This window comes from Bison bison, unplaced genomic scaffold (assembly GCF_000754665.1).
Source record: "Bison bison bison isolate TAMUID 2011002044 unplaced genomic scaffold, Bison_UMD1.0 scf7180017864474, whole genome shotgun sequence".
Lineage (NCBI taxonomy): Eukaryota > Metazoa > Chordata > Mammalia > Artiodactyla > Bovidae > Bison > Bison bison.
The window spans coordinates 2,728,121-2,754,188 of record NW_011495035.1 but is presented as its reverse complement, the minus strand read 5'-3'; the positions used below and the strand labels follow the sequence as shown (position 1 = coordinate 2,754,188).

The following is a 26,068-nucleotide window of genomic DNA, read 5'->3' as shown; positions in this document are numbered from 1 at the left end:
GCAGTGCCGGCGGGCGGGCATCCCGGCTGGGCGGTGGGGGATGCCGGGCCTGGCGTGGGTGATCCGTAAAGTGGGGAGAGTGGTGCTGTCCTGGCTACGCCCACGGGGCTCTTGGGGAACTCTGGACAAGACCCTCACTGTGACAGCGCCCGGGAGAGTTGACCAGCCCCGTGGGAAGTGTGCGGCGGTGGTGTTACTATGGCACAGCGGGCGCCTGCCCCCCTGCCCACCCATGCTGCCTTGCACACTTCTTTGAATTCTTTCTCATTCACTGGGCAGCTATTTCTTGAGCACTTACTGGGGACCGATCCACACGCCTCCTAGGTGCTGGGGATTCAGTGGTGAGCCGTGCCTCACCTTGTTAGTAGAGTGCAGACGATTGCAGCTTCCTAAGGGCAACAGCTCAAGTACCTTCTCAGAAATGCCCACCTGACTGTCACATCGAAATTAACACTCCTCATTCCTATCACTCCTGCCCTCCCTGGTCGTCTTCGTAATGTTTATAATGCTACCGAGTTGTGTTGTGTAGGACACTGTTTATTTTCAAACTGTCTCAATCTCTCAACATTTACCCCTCTGTTCGGGGCCAGAGAGCAGGAACTCTGTGCTTGACACCTAGTAGGAGCACAAGAAATTTTGACAAATGAATAAATGGATGAATTGCAAAGACCCTTCTTAGTATCTGTCACGCATCCGGTGCCCAAGGCTGACACTTAAAGATTGTCCCACGAGCTTACGGAAGTTTTGATGACACTGTGTCTACTCTGGTTAAGTATTAGGAAGGCCCGGATGTGACAGTTTTCTGTGCAAGTTACTCAGTAGACACAAATCTGGTTTTTAAAAGCCTTGCGTAAAATATGTGCAAGACTTTTAAAAAATGATGTTCATCTTTTCTTAGGAAAACAGGCTCATTCCTTTCTTCCTGTTGGAATTAGCACCCCTCTATGAGAGTTAACAGTTTGAAGTCATTGTCTCTTTCTGGAACACAAAAAAGTTAGGGGGTGGGGAAGATACAGTGAGTCGTTTTTTTTTTTTTTTCCAGTGTTTTTACTTTCATTATGAGATGCTGAAAGAGCGTCTTACTGTCATAACAAGAATGGTTTTGGCAAACTGCAGCAGAATGAAATCATATGCGTCTTTGTTTTCAGAAGTGTGTTATGTTGCTGTTACCTGGCATCTGTTTCCAAGGTGTTAAACCTGGATTTCTGGTCTACGATGGAGACTGTGGGCTGCTGGAAACAGTATCAAGAGAGTTTGTTTATAAACATGCACAACATTTTTAAGACCATTAATACTACATAGCAGCACAACTTTTAAAGAATATGTTACCCTTTTTTTAAATGAAGTATAGTCAATGTACAGTATTACTATAGTGTACAATATAGTGATCATAGTTTTTAAAAGTTACACTCTGTTAATAGTTATTATAAGACAGTGGTTTTATAGCTTGTGTTGTACAATATAGCTTTATAGCTTAATACAACTTTTAAAGAATATCTGGTATCTTTTAAGATGAGAATATGGTGATTTCAGTGAAGAAAGACTATAGCTTTTCTGCTATGCATTTGCACATTTTTGTTCTCTGAAAGCCAGTAATCAAGTGAAATATGTTGTTGCCCCCATATCCAAATCTGTAACAGAAGTGGCTGTATTCATTTAGACATTATATTTAGTCTATATATTCCATAGGTTTTATTGAACTTTCTCTAGTTCTCTGGAGATGTAGAGTGCCTCTCTTCCCCTTGAGGTTGTGAACACATTATGTTCTAGAGGTTCCCACGTATCTTTTTCCCTCAGAGAAACAAGATTGTAGGGAGGGTGGTAAGGCTCTCTGGAGAGCCCTCCACTGCACCCTTCTCCCCAGATAGCTGATGTATGCGCTGATGAGATCAGTCTCGAGAACCACACCATCCAAAGGTCTCCTGCTACTTACACGCCTACTTACTTGGCACCTACCTCCTGACCTGTCCTACCTTTCAGCCTTCTGTGTAGTGATGAACGAATGACCTAGACTCCCTAGGGCCTCACCTGTGTTGTTTGTGAAATGAGGATAAATAATCACAGGATACATTAGATAGGGCTGTTTGGTGGGTTACATGAGTGCTATGAGTGTAGAACACCAGCATTATTATCCAGTGCTCCCTTATTAACCACCCAGCCCCTATCAGTGATCCTCAGGGCAGCTTGTCTGATTTCAGTGTTAGAAAGCCAGCATCCTAATGTATTCCCCTCATGGTTGGATTTGAGAGTTCCCCACCTCCACCCCTACCCCCATAGAGTTATTTGCAGTTCCAATAGTAAACTCCAGTAGGTTCTTATTTAATTATACTGTATGGCTAAAGATTCAAACATTTGGGGGATAATTTTGGCTAGGGATATAGGATGAAGAATTTTCCTCTCCTTTTCTGGGAATTTGAAACTCTGTCTTGTCTTGACTCTTAGAGGCCACTCCTGGTTGTGTGCCTCTGACTGCTTTGTGTTCATCTCATATTGACCCCTCCCCCACCTCTGAGTTTTATCTGCAGTACTCAGTGCTCAGGCCTCTTCTTGTTCCCATGTACACCAGTGATCTCATCCAGTCACAAGGCTTTGGGCTCCATCTGGACTGCTGGTGATTCCCAAGACCCTACACTGGTGCATTCATCTGCTCCTCTCCATCCCCATGTGGATGTCTGATACACATCCCAGCTTGACATGTGCCAAACTACTTCTTCAGCTGCCCTCCCCATCTTGCCTCCTTGGACTGAGCTGTCTCAAACCAGAGCAGTTAACAGCAACGCATCCTTCCAGTTGTTCACCCCACCCTTACAATCTTAGAGTCACCCATGACTCTCTTTTCCTCCTTATCTCCCCACTTTCTCTGGCCCCTTCCACATCCTCCTCCTTCCCACTGCATCCATTATCAACAAGTGCTATTGATTCTACCCTCAAAATGTATCCAGAATCCAGTGTATTCTCACCACCTGCATCCCAGACCCTGTCCCACACCACGTCTGTCTCTTGGATGAAGGAAAGAGCATCTTCACTGCTCTTCGTGCTTCTGCTCTTGCCCCACACAGTGCGTTCCCAGCATAGCAGCCAAAGCAGTTCCTTTAAATACCGTAGTGAAAGCCAGTCACCTCTCTGCTCCCCAGTTGTCTCAAGCAAAAGCCAGAGTGGTCATCACAGCCCTTGAGACTGCAGCATTTCCCACCCCGCTTAGGACACCTTTCTCCTATTTCTCTGTCACTCTCTGTCCTACACGTGCCCTTCTAGCTCGCTGGCTCCCTGGCTCTTTCTTCATCATCGCAAGCCTGGGCCTTTGCCATTGAGGGGCCTTCCTGATGGGCTGCTCTACCCTCAGTCACATCTACTAGGTCTGCACTTTGCTTCCCTCTAGTCTCTGCTTCAATGTCATCTCAGCAAGGCCTGCCTTGACCACTGATAGAAGCTGATGCACACCCCCGGACTTCCTCCCAGGCCCCTGCCTCCCTTTTATTGTCTCTGTAGGATTAGCATTGCTTGTCTGTCTTCTCTAACCAGAGTGTGTGCTTCCCAGGATTCCTCTCCCCACTGCTCTATCCTCGACTCCTAATTCAGAGCCTAGGACAGGCTAGGTTAGCCAGCACTAAACATTTAGGTGTTGCACTCAATATGCCTGCAAATTTGGAGAACTCAGCAGTGGCCACAGGACTGGAAAAGGTCAGTTTTCATTCCAATCCCAAAGAAAGGCAATGCCAAAGAATGTTCAGACTACCACACAATTGCACTCATCTCACACGCTAGCAAAGTAATACTCAAAATTCTCTAAGCTAGGCTTCAACAGTACGTGAACCTTGAATTTCCAGATGTTCAAGCTGGGTTTAGAAAAGGCAGAGGAACCACAGATCAAATTGCCAACATCTACTGGATCATAGAAAAAGCAAGAGAATTCCAGAAAAACACCTACTTCTGCTTCATTGACTATGCTAAAGCCTTTGACTGTGTGGATCAGAACAAACTGGAAAATTCTTCAAGAGATGGGAATACTAGACCACCTTATCTGCCTCCTTAGATATTTGTATTCAGGTCAAGAACAACAGTTAGAACCGGACATGGAACAATGGACTGGTTCCAAATTGAGAAGGGAGTACATCAACGTTGTATATTGTCACCCTGCTTATTTAACTTATATGCAGAGTACATCATGCGAAATGCTGGATTGGAGGAAGCACAAGCTGGAATCAGGATTGCCAGAAGAAATATTAACAACCTCAGATACGCAGATGACACCACCCTTATGGCAGAAAGTGAAGAGGAACTGAAGAGCCTCTTAATGAAAGTGAAAGTGGAGAGTGAAAAAGCTGGCTTAAAACTCAACATTCAAAAAACTAAGATCGTGGCATTTGGTTCCATCACTTCATGGCAAATAGATGGGGAAACAATGGAAACAGTGAGAGACTGTATTTTGGGGGTCTCCAAAATCACTGCAGATGGTGACTGCAGCCATGAAATTAAAAGATGCTTGGTCTTTGAAAGAAAAGCTATAACAAACCTAGACAGCATATTAAAAAGTAGAGACATTACTTTGCCAACAAAGGTCCATCTAGTCAAAGCTATGATTTTTCCAGAAGTCATGTATGGATGTGAGAGTTGGACTATAAAGAATGCTGAGTGCTGAAGAATTGATGCTTTTGAACTGTGGTGTTGGAGAAGACTCTTGAGGGTTCCTTGGACTGCAAGGAGATCCAACCAGTCCTTCCTAAAAGAAATCAGTCCTGAATATTTATTGGAAGGACTGATGCTGAAGCTGAAGCTCCAATATTTTGGCCACCTGATGTGAAGAACTGACTCATTGGAAAAGACCCTGATGCTGGGAAAGATTGAAGGCAGGAGAAGAAGGGGATGAGATGGTTGAATGGCATCACCAGCTCGATGGACATGAGTTTGAGCAAGCTTCGGGAGTTGGTGATAGACAGGGAACCCTGGCATGCTGCAATCCATGCGGTTGCAAAGAACCGGACATGACTGAGTGACTGAACTAAACTGGACTGACTGAAACATTTAGGAGGCTGTTGAAATCTACCCTCAGTGACTTTCCCTTCAGGAGAAGGGGATGATTTTACTCTAATTTTCATTTGCAAATCTGCATCCTAACCCTGACCTCTCTCCTGGGTTCTTACACCCAGAACCAACCCTGTGATGGTCAGCACCACCTCGTCCTACCTGGCACCCCCTTCTTCCTCAGATGCCCTTCCCTCCCCAGTTCTGTACTTCACATTGTCCATGTACTCTGGGAAGACGTGCTCCAAGCCTAAGCCGTCCCCTCCTCTCCTCGTTCCTCCCTCTGCACTCCCTGGTTCTCTACAGCCTCAGTCACACTGTAGCTTCTTGCTCCAAGCCTGTCCTTCCTCCAGGCATCTCCTACACCTTCACAGTTAGCCTTCTAAGTGACACCTGACCTCACCCTTTCTGCCTCTCTGTTCTGCCACAGTAGTCAGTTTTGACTGTGTCTCTCATCACCTAAGGGTGCCTCTGTCATGGATTGTGTGCTCCAGACAGGTCGAATTGTGGATCTCCACCCCTGCTTCCACCAGAGCAGGTCTGATTGGTTTTGGTGGTGGTGGTTTTTAGAAGTGAGCCATGTTCATTTGAAAAATGAAAGCATTGAAAAAAACCATTCCTCAGCTTTGAAAAATTGAAAAAAGCATTCCTCAGCTTTGAAAAAAATGAAAACCATAGGTTTGCAGATTGTGGTACAAACTTCTTTATTGCTCATTTAATGTGAAACTCACCTCCTTTTTAGCCTCATCACCTGTGTCTCCCCAATTCCATTATTTCACTCAGTCTGTCTATTCTTTCTGATAACAGCAGATGCCTGCCCTTTCTCCTGGATAAACCATGGACTTGCCATCCTCTGAGATATAACTCATGATATTGCTTCTGCTTGGGGTGCCCTTCTCTCCTTCTACCTGAAAACCTGCCATGCATGCTTTGAGGCCTTTCTGAGATGCCCGCTCTGTAATTGTCCTTAATTACATAATAGCCCTTGGCCCCGACGGGGTTAAGTTCACCTCCTTTGTGTCCCTGCAGCATTTTTATAGCCTGTATTTGTATTAAGGATCGTTGATGCCTCTTCTGTCCCTCCCTTCTGATCGTGAGGCGCGGAACTGCCTCGTGTCTTGACTCCCAGAAGGAAGTGCGCCTTACAGTGTGCATTGTAGGTACTTAGTGAGTATTTGTGTCCTTGTGTTTTTGATCACAACTGTGGGCCCTCTCTACGTCGCCCACTGACTCCACCCCGTCACGGTTTAACTGCACCCAGTCAGTTGAAATGCAGGCCCTCACCCTGCCCTAGACCTACTCCATCAGACCTGGCGTGGCATGTGCATTTGGAACCATGGACCCTCATGTGCATTTGTAACGGATGCATTAGGCGCCTAACGTGCCAGTTACTGTTGTCCTTATTGATCAAATTACTTAAGCATATCAGCTGCCAGTTACTGTTGTAGCTGCTGAGAATGCAAAGATGACAGCATGGGCCTGGGCCTCCTAGGAGTTCCAGGAGGAGCTCTGTCTGCCTCAGTAGCATCGATGAAGAGTTTGATGAGGGACCTGCCTTCCAGGGTGAAATGTGTCCAAGGGCATTCCGGTGGTGGCTCCATAGTAACAGGCATGATGGGGGCAGGGTGGGACCAGGCTTGACACAGAGGACCCCCAGAATGTCCTTCCTCATCCCAGAGTGGCCTGCTGGGTCTAGGCACGGGCGGGTGACAGGGAGAGAGGAACTGGCGTTTCGACTTCTCCTATTCTTTTTCTCCATTCTTGCCTTTCTGAACCCACAAACTCTTACTTGCCAGGATTTTATTTTCTGTGAGGCAAGTGTTTCTGGGTACTTCAGGCAGGGAAAGGCCCAGACTTTGGGGCTCACAGCCTGTCACCTGTGGGTCAGTAGCTGCTTCCTGCAGACAGGCCTGAAGACCTTAGACATCCTCACTCAGAAAACTTACCAGTCCTTACCTGGTATATAGTAGCTTCTTGAAAATATATTTTCCTGCTTTCAGTGTAACGGATGCCATTTCCTTATTTCCAAACCTAAGGCAGCTGGTGAGACCTCAGTGACCTGTCACGATGACAGTTCAGAGCCTGGCCTTTTTCACTTCCGCTGTCAGCTCTAACACTGTTAAACTTCTTTATCCCCCATCCTCTGTGTACTAAAGGATTCATCAGATATCTAGATCAAAGAATTGTAGTTGCTACCATCAGGGAGCTCATAGGCCAAGAGTGACAGCAGATAGAAGCAGGGAAAAATCAAACTCAAATAAACATGCAAAGATAAAATATTTAGATTATGTGGATAGTTTCAGTAGATGCGCTATTAAATGTTATTAATAGGCTCTTACCCATTTTTGCAGGTGACTCTCAAACAGGAAGCTGATGTAGCCGCAAGCCACAGATCTATCTAAAAGTGATTAAACTGCAATCATCTCTAATGGAGTGAATGATAGACAAGGGACGTCCTTCCTCATGTATCTGGGCTTCTGCAGGTTTTCTCTGTGACAGCCGAGCCTGGCGTTAGTAAATTCAGCAAGAAGACTGGCTTTTAGGAGTCGTATCCCTGGCTTTAAAAATTTCCCCATTTAAGTTATTCTCCTGGCTGAAATGAAATGATCTCTCGTAAAAGTAAGGTGAAGCCACCATTCATCTTTTCACCAATGTTTATTGTGTACACATGTGCACTGTACGTATGTTTCCATAACTTGGCTGTCCTGTACCATACGTAAAGCTTTAAACACCTTGTTTGTCACTTTAACCAATTAATATTTACTCCTGTTTATTCGGTGCAATGGGCAAATGACTGGAGCTATATGTAGTTATTCACGGAATCCTCACGATACTGGAGTGGGCAGTACAGCAACATTTTGCATAGGAGATGCTTTAGGCCCAGAGAAGTAACTTACCTGAGGTCACAAAGCTAACGTAGAACAGAAACAGGGTTTGGAGTAAGGACTGTGTGACCCCAAGCACCAGCATCCCTCACTCCACTGAACACTGCTTCCCTGTGAGTATGAACCATGAATGGCAAACAGTTCTCCCCTGTCCATAGCTTTAGATATGGGAGCTGGGCTGGACTTCTCAAATAAGGAAACTGGGGGCCATTGTAACAGGAAATACATAAGCCAAGGACTCCCTGTTTCAAAATTGACAGAGAAAAACAAGAGAGTCCCACCTAAAACTCATATTTAAGTGCTTTTATAGGATTGTCCTTCACATTTTAATGATAAACATGTCTTAATCATCTCTTTGGATGATTGAAAAAATATCATTATTTTCATAGATGCATTTTTTTCCCAATGATTTTTTTTAAATTTTTCTGATGATGCTGTCTGTAGTTGATTTAGTTTAAAAGAATTTTGTTTGGATGTAGTTGCTTTATAATGTTGCTGTACAGCAAAGTGAATGAACCATACATATACAGAGTTCATTAGATTTTATTTCCCATTTCTTGTGGTGATTTGCTTTAGATGATGTAAGTCAAGACCTCAAACTTATACAGACAAATCCCCTGGGATTCAGTCGGTGTCAAGTGGGGCCTGGAGACTCTGAAGCTCTAACAAACTCCTGGGTGATGCTGCTGGCTGAGAGACTACAGTTTAAGTGGCATGGATGTGGGCAGGGTTTGGGGAAACCTTTCTAGCTTCTTTCCTTTATTGGAAGCATCTCCAGGAATCCAGGTCCCTGGTAAGGGGTGCTGTGCTCCACTGAGAGCTAGCTAGGCAATGGTTCACATCATTTCCTTAAGTACTTACAAAGAGAGTAAGTTCATCTGTCTGCATGAATTTTATTTCTGAGCTGAGCCTGCAGCAGCCAGGTGGGGTTTAGGAGAAAGCACATTTGGATTGTTGGCAGGTCGGGATTGAGGGTTGCAACATGCAGGAGAATTGAGAATGTATTTGGTCCAGAGTTGTGTTCACAGCACCAAGCAGAGTAGGGATCGTGCCAGAAGTGATCAGTTTAGGTTAGTGACAAAGAGCCAGGTTGCCAGGGACCCTTGGTTCTGGTATCAACCCTGCCACTAGTCAGCCAAGAGTCTTTGGGCAAGTTACTGCTCTCAGATTTAGTTTGCTTATCTGCAAAGTGGGGCTGTAACCATTATTTAATTAAGAATTTAATTAATAAATACTGCTTAATTAATGGTGCATACACATGGCACATGATGTGTGGTCTTTTTACCTACTGGGAGTGCAGTAAGTATCTCTGGAGTAAGAAAGGTTAAAAATGTTTTGAAGTGTCTCAGACTTCAGTTGAGCTAAATGAGTTCTGACTTGTGGAGATTCTCAGGGACCTGCTTTAATGAGTACATAAAGATGACTTGTAAATAGCACATTACATTTTTGCATATAAATGATAGTTATGTGCCTGGAAGCCACTTAAGTAGAATAGTTGGTCCAACTTACCAAACTTCCTGCCTTCTCCTAACTCCCCAAATGGGGACGGATTTTAACTGATTTCACATAGAGAAACTTAAGATGCATATGTTGTTATTCTGTCATTAAGTTGAAGAGACAGAGGAGTAATATAAAGCTGGATTTGGGCATTTTGTAAGTTCAAGGGTTCCCCTGACATCTTTTACTAATCATCTATTTGGCAGACCTGGAAGCATTCCTTCCCACTCTGCCTTGACCATCAGCTTCCGGATTCACCAGGTCCAAGTGGAAGCAGCTCATGGAAGCTGTGGCCTTAAGCCCAGAAAGACTGGCACCCTATGGGCTTTCTTTTCTAAGGATGGATCCAGGAGGTTCTAGGCTCTGTGTAACTTTCGCAGAGTTCTTGGGATTTTTGCTCTCTGACCCACAGATGAGAAAATGCACTTGCTGTCTCTCAGCTCTGATTGCTTCCTCCTCTGTTCCTCTTCTGCTGCTGGTGGTGGTGACAGCAACCACTGCTTCTGAGATACTGGGCGCTGTGGAAATACTTCATGTGCATTCGCTTGTGTAGTCTAAGTAGAGAAGCGGTGAGGGGTAGAGCCCATGTTCCTCGGAAATGGGAAGCGAGGTTCAGAAGAGTCAGGCTCATCACACGGCTGGTGGGTGGCAGAGCTGGGAACTCAGACCTGTCGACTTCAAACCCCTCTGCTTTCCTGCCTTCGTGCTGCAGGCCAGTGTGACTCTTGTTTGGCAAATTATCTTAAAATGATGACCTGCAGATGTGTTCCTCCTGAATTATGTTCCTTGATTCCCATTTGGGGATATCATTGTGGCCAGGGATCCTGGTGACATCGATCCCTGTCATGTGTCTCTGATTCTCCCCCCTCCCAGCAGTGTGGCTTGATGGGTGGTGACGGAGGAGAGGATCACGGGCTATAGCAGTGGGTGGGCCCAAGGAGGGAGCAGGTCATCTAAGAAGGGCTGAGAGGGGATTGCCCTAGGATGTGTCACCTGTGACCACCAGTGTTGACAGTGACTGCATGTTTTTTACTGAGGAGCAGACTCATCCAAGAGGAAGATTCTGGGCATCAGAGCCAGAGAGACCAGGAGAGGAACCCAGCTCTGCTACTTAACAACATGCTCAGTTTTGAACTCTGTACATGGAGACAGTGGTACTAGTACCCTGGCAGGATTGCTATAAGGAATAGAGATCTATATATGCAAAGCCCTGTCATATAGCACAGGCTCAATAACAGGAAGCCGTTATTACATTACTGTCATTAAATCACAAGGGAAACTTCTAGTCAAACAATTCAGACTCCTTGACCTGATCCATCCAGGAGACATTTACTGTTCCATTGCTGCATTCTCAGCTCCAGCTGTGTACTGTGGGAGGCAGATGTAGTATTTAAAGAATGAAAATAGGTCCTGACTCCTTGGTTTTGTGATTTTCCACAGCTTTGGCTGTATGGCCTTCTAGAAATGGAAATAGTCAATGTGTATATTTCTTTCTCAACTTTTTCTCCCACTTCCTGCCTCCCAGCTCCCTCCCCGCAAAAAAGTATCTAAATATTATTTCTTTGCCTTCAGATATCTGGGGAATTCAGAGAGGCAGGGTGCCTAGTTCTAGAACACACACACCATGAGGACAAGGACTTTGTCTAGATTGATCACTGTCGTACCCCCATCAGCTAAAAGAGGTGTGCAGTGAATCTTTGTTGATTGAACAAATTACGTCTTCTCAGGCTGTTTCTTTTATGTCCGTGGCAGGGTTTCTCAGCATGGACTCTTGACAGTTTGGACCTGATCGTGCTTCGTTGCGGGGGCTGTCCTGTCCACCATGGGAGAGTCCAGAGCAGTCCTGGCTCTTACCCACCCAGGGCCAGTAGCACCCTCCCCGTTGTAAAAGCCAGAAATGTCTCTGGATGTTGCCAAAAACCTTTCTTTCCAGAGGCCACATAACCCTTAGATGAGCACCCTTGGTCTGCAGAGAGGGGTTTGGGTTAGGGTTCTGTTGAGAGGTTTGGGTTTTTATAACATGAATAAAGTAAAAAGATTTGTTTTAAGATGTGAGAATATACTATAAGTGTGATAGCAGTAAAAAAAAAAAAAAAGAAAGAAAAAAAAAAGTTTCATTGAAATCCACTACAAACACTTCCCTTCCAGTTGCTGCAACTGTCTGTCAGAGGAAGTGGAAAGAGAAGGTGCGGGCTGGGCTGAGGCTGTGCCAGGAACCCCCGGCAACTGCTGCTTAAAGAAACAGTAACTCTGGATGGCACAGCTTCCAGTTCAATTTGGAATCAGCAAGTCCAGTACAGATTAACCTGTTTACAAGGCAGATCACTTATACATCTTGGCCAGCTGGCCTTTTTAAGATCAGTTCTGTGGATATTTGGCCCAGTATTGCTTGTTAAAGATAGCTGAGGTTCAGGCATGAGGTGTAGTCTTTCTTGTGACTGTCCGGATCAAATTTGGCTTACAGAAGAATGAGTTTTCTTATACTGGCTAAGCCAATTCACTACTATCAGAAGCATTGTTTTCTTACTTTGACACCTGGGTATTCATAAAACTGTCCAGCAGCTGGAAAGAACATTGAAAATCAGAGAATCTGACCTCCTTCATTAAGAAATTAGAAAACTCATCTTCCATAGAAGCTGACACTTTTCCTTTCAAGGACCAATGCATCAGCACCTTGAGATATTAATCAGAATAGAGCTTTTGTTGCTCATGATCCTACTGCTTTTAGCGAGGACCTTCTCTACCTTGCTCTATTGCAAAGACTATTCTAAGAAAGTAATATGGACACAGTCTTGTATTAAAAGTATTATAGCATTCCACAAAAACAGCCTTGATGGGAACACACCAAGAGTCATTTGTGAAACTCCATTAAAAATATAAGTGTGTAGATGGTATTAACTGGACAGTTTAGCAGTGATAGTGTAAAGAGCAGGAAATCTCAGGTTACCTGTATTCAGATGAGGTTTTTGTGGCTTGGGGCACATTACCAAACCTCTGCAGGCACTGGGCAGCTCACCTGTAAGATGGTGACAAGTAAGGATGACATCTAAGTACATTGGTGGGAATTCGGCACTGTAGTGAAGGTGACTTGCTTATTAGCATATAAGCGGGAGTTCAGTCCACACACCCCAGCCCCTGACATCGTCGTCACGCCCTGAGAAGCGCTGCCCCGTCGTCTCATGCTGTAGCCTTTCTCAGACTCTAGAAATTAGATTTCTTTGAAAAACTTGAGCAGTGGAGCTTTGTGTAATTGTCTCCTGTTCTAGAATATGAATAAAAGACCAGAACGTGGAGACAGAGGCATTTTAAAAGAGAAAGATAAAGCAAAGGTTTATCAGTGATATTTTTTTCTAGGTTAAATAGTGATATCCTCACGTTGTATTTGCTTAAATTGACGTCATGCTGTACGAGGTGAACACTCAAATTATAACTTGTTCTAAACCATCATAAATTGAATGATAACTTTAGAAGTTAGCAAAAATTCAAAATGCACAGTTTTAAAAATGAAGAAAAACTAGGTACATTTTCCTACCTTTGGACCTTCACTTTTTCCCCATACCCCATTAAGGACAGAACTTGTATGTGATCTGCTGTGTGCCTTGGGCAGTCAGGGATATATTTGCTGGGAATAGTTGGTGGAGACTAAACTAAACTCTTCAAAGGAAGAAAAGTCATTGTTAGAATAAATGCCAGTACATTTTCCTATAAAAGTGATAGATTGTTCATGGGAAAATCCGTTCAAAAAAGGTTAAAGTTTGGGTTTTGTCTTTAAGTGTTTCACCCAGTTCTTTTGTAATTTAAGCCTCAAACAGCACGTGTGTGTGCTAAGTCACTTCAGTGGTGTCTGACTCTTTATGACCCCATGGACTGTAACCCGCCAGGCTCTTCTGTCCATGGGATTTCCCAGGCAAGAATACTGGAGTGGGTTGCCATTTCCTTCTCCAGGGGAATCTTCCTGACACAGGAAATCGAACGTGCATCTCCCGCATCGCTAAGCACATTGAGGAACCCTAAAGTTTGTGTTAAATAGCAATTCAGTGTTTATCTGAGTCAGTCCTTCAGTTCCCTGAGCAGCGCAGATAGACGGAGGCATTGTGGGCCTGACACCGCTGCTGCAGGTGCTGATCGAGTCCTCTCTCTTCACTACACTGTAGTCTAGTGTAGTGTAGTAACAACACGGCTATCTTAGGCTTCCAGTCTGGCAGCAAAATGCGATCATGGTGGTTATTGTAGCTTTGCTTTTGTCAAACACAATGTCCAACACACTCATGATAACTAGAAAAGAGTTGCACACCTGGTACTTTGGGGAAGATTTATTTAATGGGCTCTACCTGTTCACCAGGGTCCCTTGTTCGCCCCCACACTAGTCTGTAACTGTACTTCCTTCTGACCTCCAGGCTAGGGAGCTGTGTCCAGAAGTATGTTTTTTGTATCAGGTTTGACACCCAGGTCCGTATCATTGGCCCATAGTTCCTGGACTGTCGTCTTCAGACCTTGGCCCCTTGGTGCCTGGTGCTCACCCCATAGCTGGGCGGGACCCTCTGCTCTGCCATCCCCTGCACCTTTGAGCTGGGTCAGTTCGGGGCACATTTCTAGCTGGGAAGTTCAGCATCTTGAAGTCCCTGTCAGAGGGTCAGCACTGGTAAAGAGCATTCTTTTTATAGGTTCCAGACTCTCATGGGTCAGCTGGGAACCAGTGCGTGCTCCTCACCACAAGACTTAGTTCTTACCAACAATCAGACATGGGGCTGTGGTGCATTACTTGAATTTTTAAATCTTAGGCATAATGTAGCTGGACCCGAACTTTCCTGAGCAAGACCTGCTAATTCAGTGTAGGGAGAAAGGAAAGATGGCCGGGTTGGAGAGGCTTCACTTCTGCAAATAGATGAGCACGTGTGCTGTTAGCCCTGACCCAGGACACGGTGCTGGGTAAAGCCGGTAGTGGACGGCTCCTCTGGTGAGTAAGCCTGTAGTGTGTTGCCATCTAGTGGAACATATGGCAAACTAAAGATTAATGTATTCCGACTGCAGAGTTCACCAGAGCTAATTACATGAGCCGGAGAAGATAGCTGAAAAGTATTTTGGAAACATGCAAATTCAGGTGAAACAAAAAGTCGGAGTGACTTTTAGTAACCATGTTTTCTTAACGTTGGCAAAAGGTCAGCCCGTTTCTTAAGAGTTCATGAATATTTACCACCAGGGAACTAAGAAGTTTTTCAAACACGTAACCTGATCAGGACCACGCACTCTCATTGTCGTCTATACAACAGGCCCCGTTTCCCGTTCAAAGTCCTCGACAAAAAAGGCTTGGTTATTACACGGTTATTTTAGTATTTTTTAGACTGTGATTTTAAGGCTTCGAATACCTTTCTCACTTACATTTCCACTTTTCCTATTAAATTTCCACAGGGTAAATATGCTTGTTTTTAGGAGAAGCAAGCACCTGACTTGACAGAGTAGGAGTTCCACATTTTAAATTCTAACTAGCATCCCAGACGTGTCTGCTTCTGCGGTTTCAGACCCGGTTGGTGTGCAGACCTGCAGACTTAACACTGTGGAATGTTTCATGAACACTGACCCCTTGTTTTCCTTGTTTCTTTGCTCTTTGGCTTCTGTTTGCCTAGGTCCCTCCCTGGTGCCACAGCAGCTGAGTGCGCATCAAATCTGAAGAAGATCTACACAGTACAGACAGTACAGGTAAGGCCAAGAAACCTGCTGTTTGGGGAAGCTTTCTCGTCCAACCTGAGACCTGCCGCTGAGCTAGCAGCGCCCACCCTGACTGCCCTGGCCTCAGCCCTCAGGTTCATTCCAGCAGAGCTTCCCTCAGCCATGTCTGCCCCAGAGGCAGCTGATCACACTACGCTTCTCTTGGTGACCTATAGGATGTTATCTCTACTTCAGTGTTTCCCTGACCCTCACGAATGGCAGTCTCTGGCATTGTTTTGAAGGTATCAGGCTGTGTCGCATTCAAACACCAGCTCAGCCGTTCCCCCCCGGGCTCTGTTTGCCATCAGTGAGAGGCGCTGGCACCCACTTGCAGGGCTGTCATAAGAAGGGTCACGGGTCACGTTGGGAGGACGGGACAGTGTTGAGCAACAACGTGGGAGGTGTCAGACCTGTTTCCTACTTCCACGTTCGAATTCCATCGTCCTGAGTTGGGCAAGTATCAGCCCTTTAATTGCTGTGAAACTGGTGTCGTGGTAGCACCTGCCTCCATAGGGGTTTGTGAGGACTGAGCATGATGATGTCTTTACCAGGTTTCACGGGAAACCTGGCACACTGTGGGCTCTCAGCAAATGTGGGCTCTTAGATCTCTTAGTTCGTTCTCTATCCAACACTTAGGGTGAACATTAAAAAAAAAAAAGAAAAAAAACTGGTTTATTTAGTTGATCACATTACTGTTTTGTTCCAAGGAAAATTCTATCGTTTCTCTCCCTTTTCTAGTTTAATACATTGTTGAACACAAAATAAGGCTTTTAGGCCCACTTCATACTTGCATTGACTATATGTCCTGAATTTTCTAGAAGGCCCAGTTTAAGTCATTTGTGCGTTCTGCCCCTAAATCTTTTAATGTCTTAGAAATTTCAATAGATTGGTGTTTAGACTGTGTCTCTCTGGCAACCTCTCACAGTAGCACAAGGATCCTATATTCAGATGCTTCTCCGTCTATCTGGTTCAGAAAATTTAGGGCTCAGGAATCTGATTGTAAGTGCCTCGCCAGCCACAGAAGACCCTAAGCGGGGTGTAAAAACACAGTCGCAACTGTAGGCCATTTCTGATCTGGTTGAGAAAATGACATAAGCATGTGGAAAGCAGGATAACAGAGCTGCTGTAAATAACCAGCGTCAAGTACAAGCAGTGTCACACGGCAGCACGTGGGCCACTGTCCAGAGGGACAGATGCTCTCAGAGTCTGGGAAAGGCTCCCCTCCCTTCTCCCTGTGGTGACATTATGGGCCTTGGTACTTCTCCGCAGTGCCGCTGTGTAAACCTCCAAGCACTTGATTCTAAACCTGTCCTCATGTAGAAGTTCTTAGATCCCGCTGGTTTTATTTATTTATTTTTTTTTCTGAGGTCCTCTTTAGACTTTTTCCACACTATTATGACATTGGATCATCAGAACTCTGCCTGGGATTCCAGGAAGACGTTGGTACGGGCACACTGAGGGATCAGTTTGTTTCCCTGACCCTGCTTGAAGACAACAGAGCGTTGGTTGAACCTTGATATCTGGCAGCAAGTGACTTAGGACCTTCAGGGACCAATTTAAATTTCCCAGGCCAGCACATACTAGGAAATACTTGCAAATAAACTTTATTGGGATATAATTTAGCAGGTTTCTGACGTGTACAGTTTGATAAATTTTGGCAAAGATACACAAGCATGAACTATCACTAGGATCAAGATAAAAAATTTTCATCCTGCCTTAAAATTCCTTCATGCCCTTTCCTTCTGATCCTTCTTTTACAGAAGCAATCACTACTCACATTTCTGTCACCATGCCTTGGTTTTGTCTTTTATTGAACCTCATATAAATGGAATCACACAGTATTGTGTGTTGTGTCTGATTCCTTTCACTTCATAAATACTGAAGGATCAAATGAGTGAATGAGGAATTAATAAATGAACCAGTTACCTGAGTCACAGCAGACTGCTCGCATAAGGATCCATTAAGCTGTTTGTCACACATTCTCAATGGGGGCAAAAACTGATTCTTGGTAAGGAAAAAATGATTGTACTGTTTTCATATATTAAGCACAGATATGCATACAGTACGTGTACAGATACATAGTCTTTCGGTGGTATTAAAGTTTCACAGTAAAGTGATTAGGAGAAGCTCCTTCAGCACAGTGGGGTGATGATGAAACTCTGCCCTAAGGGGTCAGGAAGCTCTGTCGTATGCGTGATGTGTGTGTCCCCCTCCATTTCCTCATCTGTAAAACTGACATAGATAATAGCAGTTCTGCTCCCTAAGGTTGAATAAGGGATTAAGTGAGATTGCATAGCTCTTAGTAGTGCTTGGCACTTCATAAGCCCTCACCTGTCAACAGCTTTTACAAAAGCCAACACTTGTAATAAAAGTAGACCCGGATAATTCTACCCTTTAACTTCATCAGCTGACCAGGGAGGATGTGGGCTGAGGTGTAGGGTGGTCACATTGCCTGGGTTAGTATTGCATATCTTCCACTTAGTAGCTTGGGCAAGTTGTTTTGCTTCTCTGTATCTGTTTACTTATCTCTAAGATGGGGATAATCTGATACAAGTTGTATCATCAGTTTGTGAGAATGAAATGGCATAGGACTTAAAAACACATAGTAAGTGCGTGATGATAATAATAAATTCATCTGCCATTATGTATCAGTTTCTTTTGGAACATCTTCTTGTACTTTCCACAATCATTTTTTTTAATTGTATTGCTGTATAGTTGTTTTACAATGTTGTGTTGGTTTCTGCTGTACAGCACAGTGAGTGAGCTATATGTATACATATATCGTCTTTTTTGGATTTCCTTCCCATTTAGGTCACCACAGAGCGTTGAGTAGAGTTCCCTGTGCTATACAGTACGTTATCCTTAGTTATCCATTTTACACATAGTAGTCGATAGGTGTCAGTCCCAGCCTCCCAGGTCATCCCACCCTGTCCCCTTTCCCCACTTGGTGTCCATGCATTTGTTCTGTACATCTGTGTCTCTATTTCTTCTTTGCAGATAGGTTCATCTGTATCATTTTTTCTAGATTCCACCTAAATACATTAATATACAACATTTGTTGTTCTCTTTCTGACTTACTTCACTCTCTGACAGTCCCATTCATGTCTCTGCAGATGGCACAATCTTATTTTTTTCTTTCGATTTTTTATGGCTGAGTAATATTCCACTGTATATGTGTACAGCGTCTCCCTCGTCCAGCCCTCCATCGATGGGCATTTAGCTTGTTTCCATGTCCTGGCTATTGTGCATATAGTGTCACAATGAACACTGGGGTGCCTGTGTCTTTCTGACTCTCAGTCATGTTTTAAATTCTGTGCACCACTGCTTCTAGATGATTTCAGGCAATTATTCCCCAGATTATACCACTGCAAATACCTCTACTTAAGGAAGACATGTTTAGCTTATCCACAGGTTTGGGGATTTCAGCCTGTATCCTAAATATCGGTGAATAGTTTTTGGTATTTGAGAACTAGCCTGGGTGCTGATTTTAAAATCATTTGCAAATATGCTTTTTTCCTACTCTCTTTTTGTTCTGCAATGGTAGGTTTATTCTTGACTATTCACTCTGCCAGTACTAACAAATGTACATCCCCTAATTACGTCTGTTTTTCCTTCATGCGTGTTTAGATGCAATGTAAGTATCCTGTGTTATTATTGACCGCTTTCTGTAAGGACGTAGTATGTCTTGTTGTACTTTGAGGCCCTCAGCAAATCAGGGATGCAGATGGAGGGAGAGGAGGAATTGTCATCCCTATTGATTAGCTGGAGGGACTGAGTCTGGGAGGTTAGTGGCCCAAAACCTATGGTGGAAACAGCCCGTCATGCTGTGTGTCTGGGACCGGAAGCCCCTCCTCCTCTAGGTCCACCCTTTTGCTTTTGCTCCTCCCTGACTGAGGAGTAGATGGATGAGGCCTGTGCCTCCAGCCGGCCCGGTGACCCTTGCTAAGGACACTCTCATTACAGCCAACAATAATGCCCTCTGCTTAGAGTTAAATTTATTTCCTACTTTACGGCTTTTCTTGGAAAATTCCATGTTTCATTTAGATGTGTTTTCCAGACAGCCTATTGATTCCTTTTACTCTTGTGTAAACATTTCCAAATTTTCCACATTTCTCCTGTGTTTTTATGTCCTAAACGGATGCAGCACAGAATAGAAGAGAGCTTCTGAACAAGCTTGATGGGAGAGAGCTACCAGCCAGAAGCAGTTTGCAGGGGAGGGCTCTGTTGCTACCAAAATTTCAGCCCTGAAAACCCATTCCTGTACAGCATTCTAACCCACTCTCTTGTTAGTTGCTCAGTCGTGTCTGACTCTTTACGACCCCATGGACTGCAGCACATGAGGCTTCCTTGTCCTTCACCATCTCCCAGAGTTTGCTTAAATTCATGTCCATTGAGTCAGTGATGCTATCTAACCATCTGATCCTCTGCTGACCCCTTCTCCTTTTGTCTTCAGTCTTTCCCAGCATCAGGGTGTTTTCCAGTGAGTCAGCTCTTTGCATCAGGTGGCCAAAGTGTTGGGACTTCAGCTTCAGCATCAGTCCTTCCAATGAATATTCACGGTTGGTTTTCTTTAGGATGGACTGGTTTGATCCCCTTGCAGTCCAAGGGTATGGCAGCACCTTAAAGGTGTATCACCTTACAGGGTGTTGCCACACGTGTCTTGTTGTTCTATGTCCTACCCAGCGGTCCTGTAAATTGATGGACATTTTGCTTAAATTTAAAGGAAACAGAAACTTCACATTTCTTCCATAAATGAACATCCAGCACTGTTTATTGTAAGCTGAAGGTCTTCATAAGAATATATGTGCGTGCTAAGTCGCTTCAGTCATGTCTGACTTAGCACAACTTTTCTCTGTTCCTCTCAATGTGTGAACCTCATTAGCTCGCTAATTCAGATTTTGTTTTTCATTCTTTGACTTCCTGCATGGTGGGAAATTGCCCTGATCCTAGCCTTCATCTTCCTTACTCCCCAACAGTCCTCCAAACTTTGGTTCTCACTCTAAGTCAGGCCCTTTGGAATTCAAGGCAAAACCCATTTCTCTCTCAAGTATCTAGCTTTCCCAAGTCAGAAGCACTTTGCTTTCAGCCTGTTGTGTCTGCTGTGATTTAAAAACATCCATTAAGCTCTCTATAGCTGCCTTCTTTCTTCTGGGCTCTGTCTGCCCTTTCCATAAACACCATTGATTCAGTTGGTGGGATACAAGCCCCAGCCAATTAGAATTACCTAAGGAATGAAAATGTTTGTTTAAAGATACTTTCCAAGATTTATATGCTGTGACCCTCAGAAGGAATTGTGGATTTGGGTTTTTTTTTTTCCTTTGGAGGTGTATTTGCTAGATTTTTCATTTTTTTCTGGTATACCACATTGTCCGTCACCATGGGGCATTTTTTCTTCTCAAGTATTTTCAAGTTTATTCTCTTTTTTTTTTTCCTTCAGAACGTACAGTAAAAAACTGAGGAGGAAATTTACCAATTTTCCTGGCAATGACTGATGATCTATTTGGCAAAAAACTGTGAGGAGGAGCATAATTGCTTCAATCAGAACTAATAGGTTGGGGATTTATCAAGTGGACACTATTGTCTAGTGACTCTAACCACCCCTGAGACTCATCACAGCGCCCTGCCCCTCACTGATGGCCACACATGTTGACTGAATAAATGATGCTGGACTTCCCTACCTCTCTTCCAGTTATCATTAAGTCTTTTGGGGAAAAAAAAAAAAACAACACATCATTTTAAATAAATATTGTGCTTAGTTCTACTGTTTGCAGGCCAGTTAGAATTAATTCTAAGTCTACAGGCTTTTGGAATCTATTTGCAAGGTTCTATCAATGATAAAACATAGATGTTTCAACAAAAATAAAAGTGTGTTACGGAGAACATGACCAGGAATTCTCCAGCTTCCAGGGAAACGGCGCTTTTACTTGCGCAGGAAAGGGCGGGCAGGGTACAAGGAACTGTGTGATGCTGGCTTCCTCCCTCCAGCGCTTTCTCCATCACACATGCTTGAGGAGTAGTCCACGCACTGGGTGAGGTTTGCAGTAAGGAAACAGACTGACTTTGTGCTGTGGACTTTAATGGGGCTGTTTTTAATGAAGGTACCACATCCTTCACTCTCATTTTGGGTTCATGCACAATCATGCAAATATGGGCTTGAATAAGTACATAGGTCAGAGTAAAGTCTTTTACTGTATCTTCTCGGGCTGTAATCTCCTCCTCTCAGATTTGCCAAGACTAACAAAATCAGTTGTCCATTTGCGTTTTCAGGGAAACTTCTAAAGTCACACACCTTAGCACAGTCCTTAGTGTAAAGTCACACACCTTAGCACAGTCCTTAGTGTGTTGTTCTTAAGTTTGGAATAGAAGAAGCATTTTGTTGTGTTTTCCATGGTGCCTCAAACACTGGGTGAAAAGTTAAGATTTGAGAACTTTGGCAAGAGTACAAGGGCAGGTGTTCTAGCCTGGGATCCCTTTTAGGAAACTTGAAGTTTGCCAGGTCTGAAGTCGTCTTGGTGAAAGCAGGCATTTATATTGTAGCGTAAATGTGTCCATAAATTCTGCACAGGTCCTTGCCATATCGTTGTGGAAGTCCCAGGCTAGAGCTAAGGCAGCAACATAGCCAGTAATTAAGGGAACCTGCTGGTGGGAAATGGTCTTCAATGGTGCCCCTCACTCTGTGACCTCGTGACCTGTTCCATGGCTTCTAGGATTGGAGAAAGATGTGCCTAAAATGGGTCGTAGTGTCTGCAGAGGAGGAAATTGCTGAGTGGTTAAGATCACAAGTTTTAGAGTCCACGTGCCTGGCTTCAGATTCCAGCTCTGCCTATTCACACAGAACAGAAATGAAATATTGGGATAATCTTACTATTTGCACGAATAGCAAACCATTTACATGGTAGGTGTCTCCACAAAGACAGACGTCTGTTTGATGACTTACAGAGTTAATTTCAGCTACTCCCTACTTTACCACCGTTTAGTATAAGGAACACTAGGTATTCTCATTAAATCTGTTGTCAAGTAGGGTGTGTTTCTTTTGCCTTCACTTCTATTTTCCCATTCATTATAGTTGGCCTTGCAATGAATCCAGCTTTAGTTTTTACACAACACGGGCTGAAACGACCCGATAAGATTGTTTTATCTGTGTTTGATGAGAAGAATTACCGTTCAGCAGAGATAAAATCTCATTTCGCCTGTGCTGCCCTTGGATTCGTTTTTCTGGTTGTTCTCTTGCTTGTTCTGTTCTCCTCACATCCGCTAGGAGTCCCGGTCTTCCTTGACTCAACCTCAGCACACAGAATGTTGTTTCTCATCTGTATAGTGATTCTGTGCAGATACACGTTCATAGTGCAGTGATTCTCGGGCCGGTTCTGAACAAACTGGGACGAGTTCTCTCCTGTGTATACCTAGTCTTTGTCTTAAGCCTGGCAGTCATTCCAAACAGTCTTGCTGGGGGATTAGTCTGTGTGCCTCAGTTTCCTTATCCATAGAACAAGGCTAATAATTACACCTGCTATCAAGATTGTCATTAGGATAGATTTCGTAAACGTGTAAAAGTTCAGAGACCAAATTCTGGCCCTATTAATGTTCCCGCTTTTATTCTCATTGTTACTATTACTCTACTATTTTTACGTAATCTGTTTCTGACTACCAGCTACCATGTGTGTTAGTTCCAGCTGTTCTAACAGAATACTGTAGACTGAATGAATTCAACAACGAACGCTGATTTCAGCTGATTTCTCATGCTGAAGTCCAAAATCAGGGAGCCAGTATGATCAAGTTCTGGTGAAGGCACTCTTCCTGGTTTTATAGACAGACAGACAATCGTCTGCACGTGGTAGAGAGAACTCTCTTCCTTTCCTTTTCGGGACACCAATACCATCATGGCGCATGGGGTGTTCCATCCTTATGGCCTGATTTTGTCCCAAAGACCCCACCTCCTAATACCATCCCAGTGGGGTCTTGGGTTTCACTCTGTGAGTTTGGGGAGCATGCAGACATGGAATTCGTAACACCTTGTATCTTGGGGAACTTGTTGCTTTGGCAGTTGAGCTGTTCCTTTTTCCTGCTGGGAGAGGAAAGGAAGTGGGGAGTTTTCTGTTTGCCTCCTGTATACCCCCTCCCCCAATCCAAAGTGTAACAGACTCTTTCTAGGCTTAAAAGACAGAGTCTGTGTTACAAGGAAATACGGTTCAGTACATATATTCAGCACTACTGATTTTATTATATGCCATCTATGTGTCAGAAAAATCATTAGCAAGATCCTCACCCAGTTTTATGTGGAGACACATTGCATAAGAATGGTTGCTTAATAACCATAGTTTCCTGAAGCATACAACTTGGCCCGACTTCAGAAAAGAACAGTCTTTAATGTTATGTTACATTTCCTAGCAGAAAATTAGAAAGAATACTGAGAAAAATCTAGTTCGAACGGATAGGACTTAATGAGAACCTGATTTTTTTTCTTTAACACATTAGTTTTATAATCTAGCAGTAGAGTAAGTCAATACTGGATATATTAAACAAAGTGTTTTTCTTTTAAGATATTCTGGAGTGTGTACAATAATATTCCTCCTGTGACTAGCCTGCCTTTGAGATGCAGTTATCATTTAATGAGAGGAGAGAGGCGACCACTCTGGTAAGTATCTTCTGTATAATTCGCAGTTATGGTGGGAGGGAAATGATTGTGAACTTAATAAAATGTTTAACTTCATGCCAAATTGGAATGCACAGTAATTTTCTCCTAGTGATGCTGCCATGATTTAATTTTGAAACAGGCCCTGCCCGCCATCCCTTTCTCCTTGTGCCCCAGGATGATGAGCAGGTGTCTCAGCATCTGCCCATGGAGGACCCTGCCGTGGCCTCTCCATAAGTAGGTCCTGAGTAGCTCACTGAAGGGCCCATGTGGGTCTTTGTTTGGGGGCGTAGCATCATTTGGGTTTCTTCTTTCACTTGTTCAGCAATGACCCGGACAGTACAATGAAAAAGCTTATAGGCTTAGGGAAGGTGAGGGAACAGATGTGGTGCCCAGGAACTGAGCATGAACAGAGAGCACATCCCCTCAGACATACCTCACACGGACCACATAGAAAGTGTATGATACTGATCACGGCCCACAGTCAAGGGGAAGCTGTCTTTCTTCTTTAATGGCTGGGGTGGTGTTGAGGGTGGGGAAGAGTAAGCCACTTTGCCTCAGCTGGAATCCCAGGTAATAGTGAATCCTTGTATCATGTTCCTTGACTCTTCTAAGTCATTTACTCATTAATAGAAGGGAAATGTATCTTAACTCTTTGATAGTAAATGACAGAAACCTAAACTGAGCCAAAAATGGAATCTTTTGGCCTCTGTAACTAGATAGTCTACTCATGGGGCTAATTTCGGGCAGATCTGGGTGCTCAATTGTTAGTGGGACTCGACCCTCTGTAGCAGATTCGCTTTGCCTTCCTCTGCCTTGGTTTCATTTTCAGGCAGGTTCTCCCGTTTAGGTGACAAAATGGCTTTCCTAGGCGCCAGTCTTTCACCCTGCAAGTTTGCCAATGTCAGCACTCACCAGCCCCAATAAAATGCCAGGGCAGGCTCTCTCTGGCCCCATGTGGGTCATCTTACCATCCCTGGCCAACCACAAAGACTAGGAGGAGACAACATTCTCACGGGCAGACCTGGGTCATGGGCCCATCTTTAAAGCTAGGGTGTGAAACCAGCCATATCAGAAAGTGTCTGACGTAAGAGTAGAGGACAGGAAGCTATTTAAAGGGAGATTGGGGTGCTCTTGCCAGAAGGGGGAGCAGTTACTACAGTGGGAAGCAGCAGATACCATACACAGGAGCTGAGTCTCCCATTAGACTTGTGACACAGGGCTGACAGGCCAGTCAGAGCACGCGATGTCAAGTACATGACATGGAGATGGAAAAGCCCTCACCCCTGTTAGGCACTTGCAGTCCCTCCCAGATACTCTGGGGAGCCTCTCTGCACCCTTCCTTGAGGATGATCATCTTCCTTGCCCTTTTGGCCACTGAATCCCACTCCCCTCTCCATCTCCATTGCCTCCCTTTTTCTTTCATCCTCTTCTGTTTCCAGTAAAACAGACAGGGGTGGGGAAGTTCATTGCGGGATGCTCCCTTGTCTTTTGTTTTTAATGTCATCCATTGTTAAACTAGATGTAAGCAGGGCCACTTCATCCAGGAGTATAACTTTGAATGCTGGTTTTTGATCCAGGGAAGAAGAGAGTAATGCTAAGGGTGGTGTGTGGAAGATGAAAGTCCCCAAGGACAGCACGGTAGGTTTGTTCTGATCCTTTTCCATAAGCTGAAGTTGTTGATTGCATGTGATGAACCTATTGTGTGTTTCATACAGTCCACCTAGTAGACTCAGAACAGGACTGGGAGTGAGAAATTCAATTCTGAACTTGGTGGTTTTTTTTTTTTTTAACTTTATTTTCCATTGGGGTATAGATGATTAATAGGCTTCCCAGGTGGCTCAGTGGTAAAGGATCTGCCTGTCGATGTAAGAGATGAATTCCATCCCTGGGTTCATCCCTGAATTGGGAATTTCCCCTAGATAAGGATATGGCAACCCAGTCCAGTATTCTTGCCTGAAGAATGCCATGGACAGAGGAGCCTGGCAGGCTACAGTCCACAGGGTTGCGAAGAGTCAGACACAACTTGAAGCAATTTAGCAGCAGCAGCAGCAGCATAGCTGATTAACAGTGTGTGATAGTTTCAGGTGGACAGTGAAGGGACTCAGCCTTACATATACATGTATCCATTCTTTCCCAGACTCCCCTCCCTTCCAGGCTGCCGTGTAACATTGAGTGGAGTTCCACGTGCTATACAGTAGGTCCTTGTTGGTTATCCCTTTGAAATATAGCAGTCTGTACATGTCCATCCCAAACTCCAATCTTGGTGCTTTTCTATCTTAAACACTGTCACCTTGAAAATACACTGTGAGTCTCTAGAAATGGA

The 26,068-nt window shown here is 44.2% G+C and overlaps 1 protein-coding gene across 1 annotated transcript in view; it reads left to right on the top strand.

Moving 5' to 3' along the window:
* The window catches only part of EIF4E3 (eukaryotic translation initiation factor 4E family member 3), a 43,544-nt gene that overhangs the window by 3,663 nt on the left and 13,813 nt on the right, over positions 1-26,068 (top strand). Inside the window, exons 2-4 of the mRNA XM_010861992.1 lie at positions 15,029-15,101; positions 23,651-23,745; positions 25,323-25,383. Coding sequence (XP_010860294.1) covers positions 23,720-23,745; positions 25,323-25,383 — 87 coding nt within the window. The 5' untranslated portion in view covers positions 15,029-15,101; positions 23,651-23,719. The remainder of the gene's footprint in view (positions 1-15,028; positions 15,102-23,650; positions 23,746-25,322; positions 25,384-26,068) is intronic.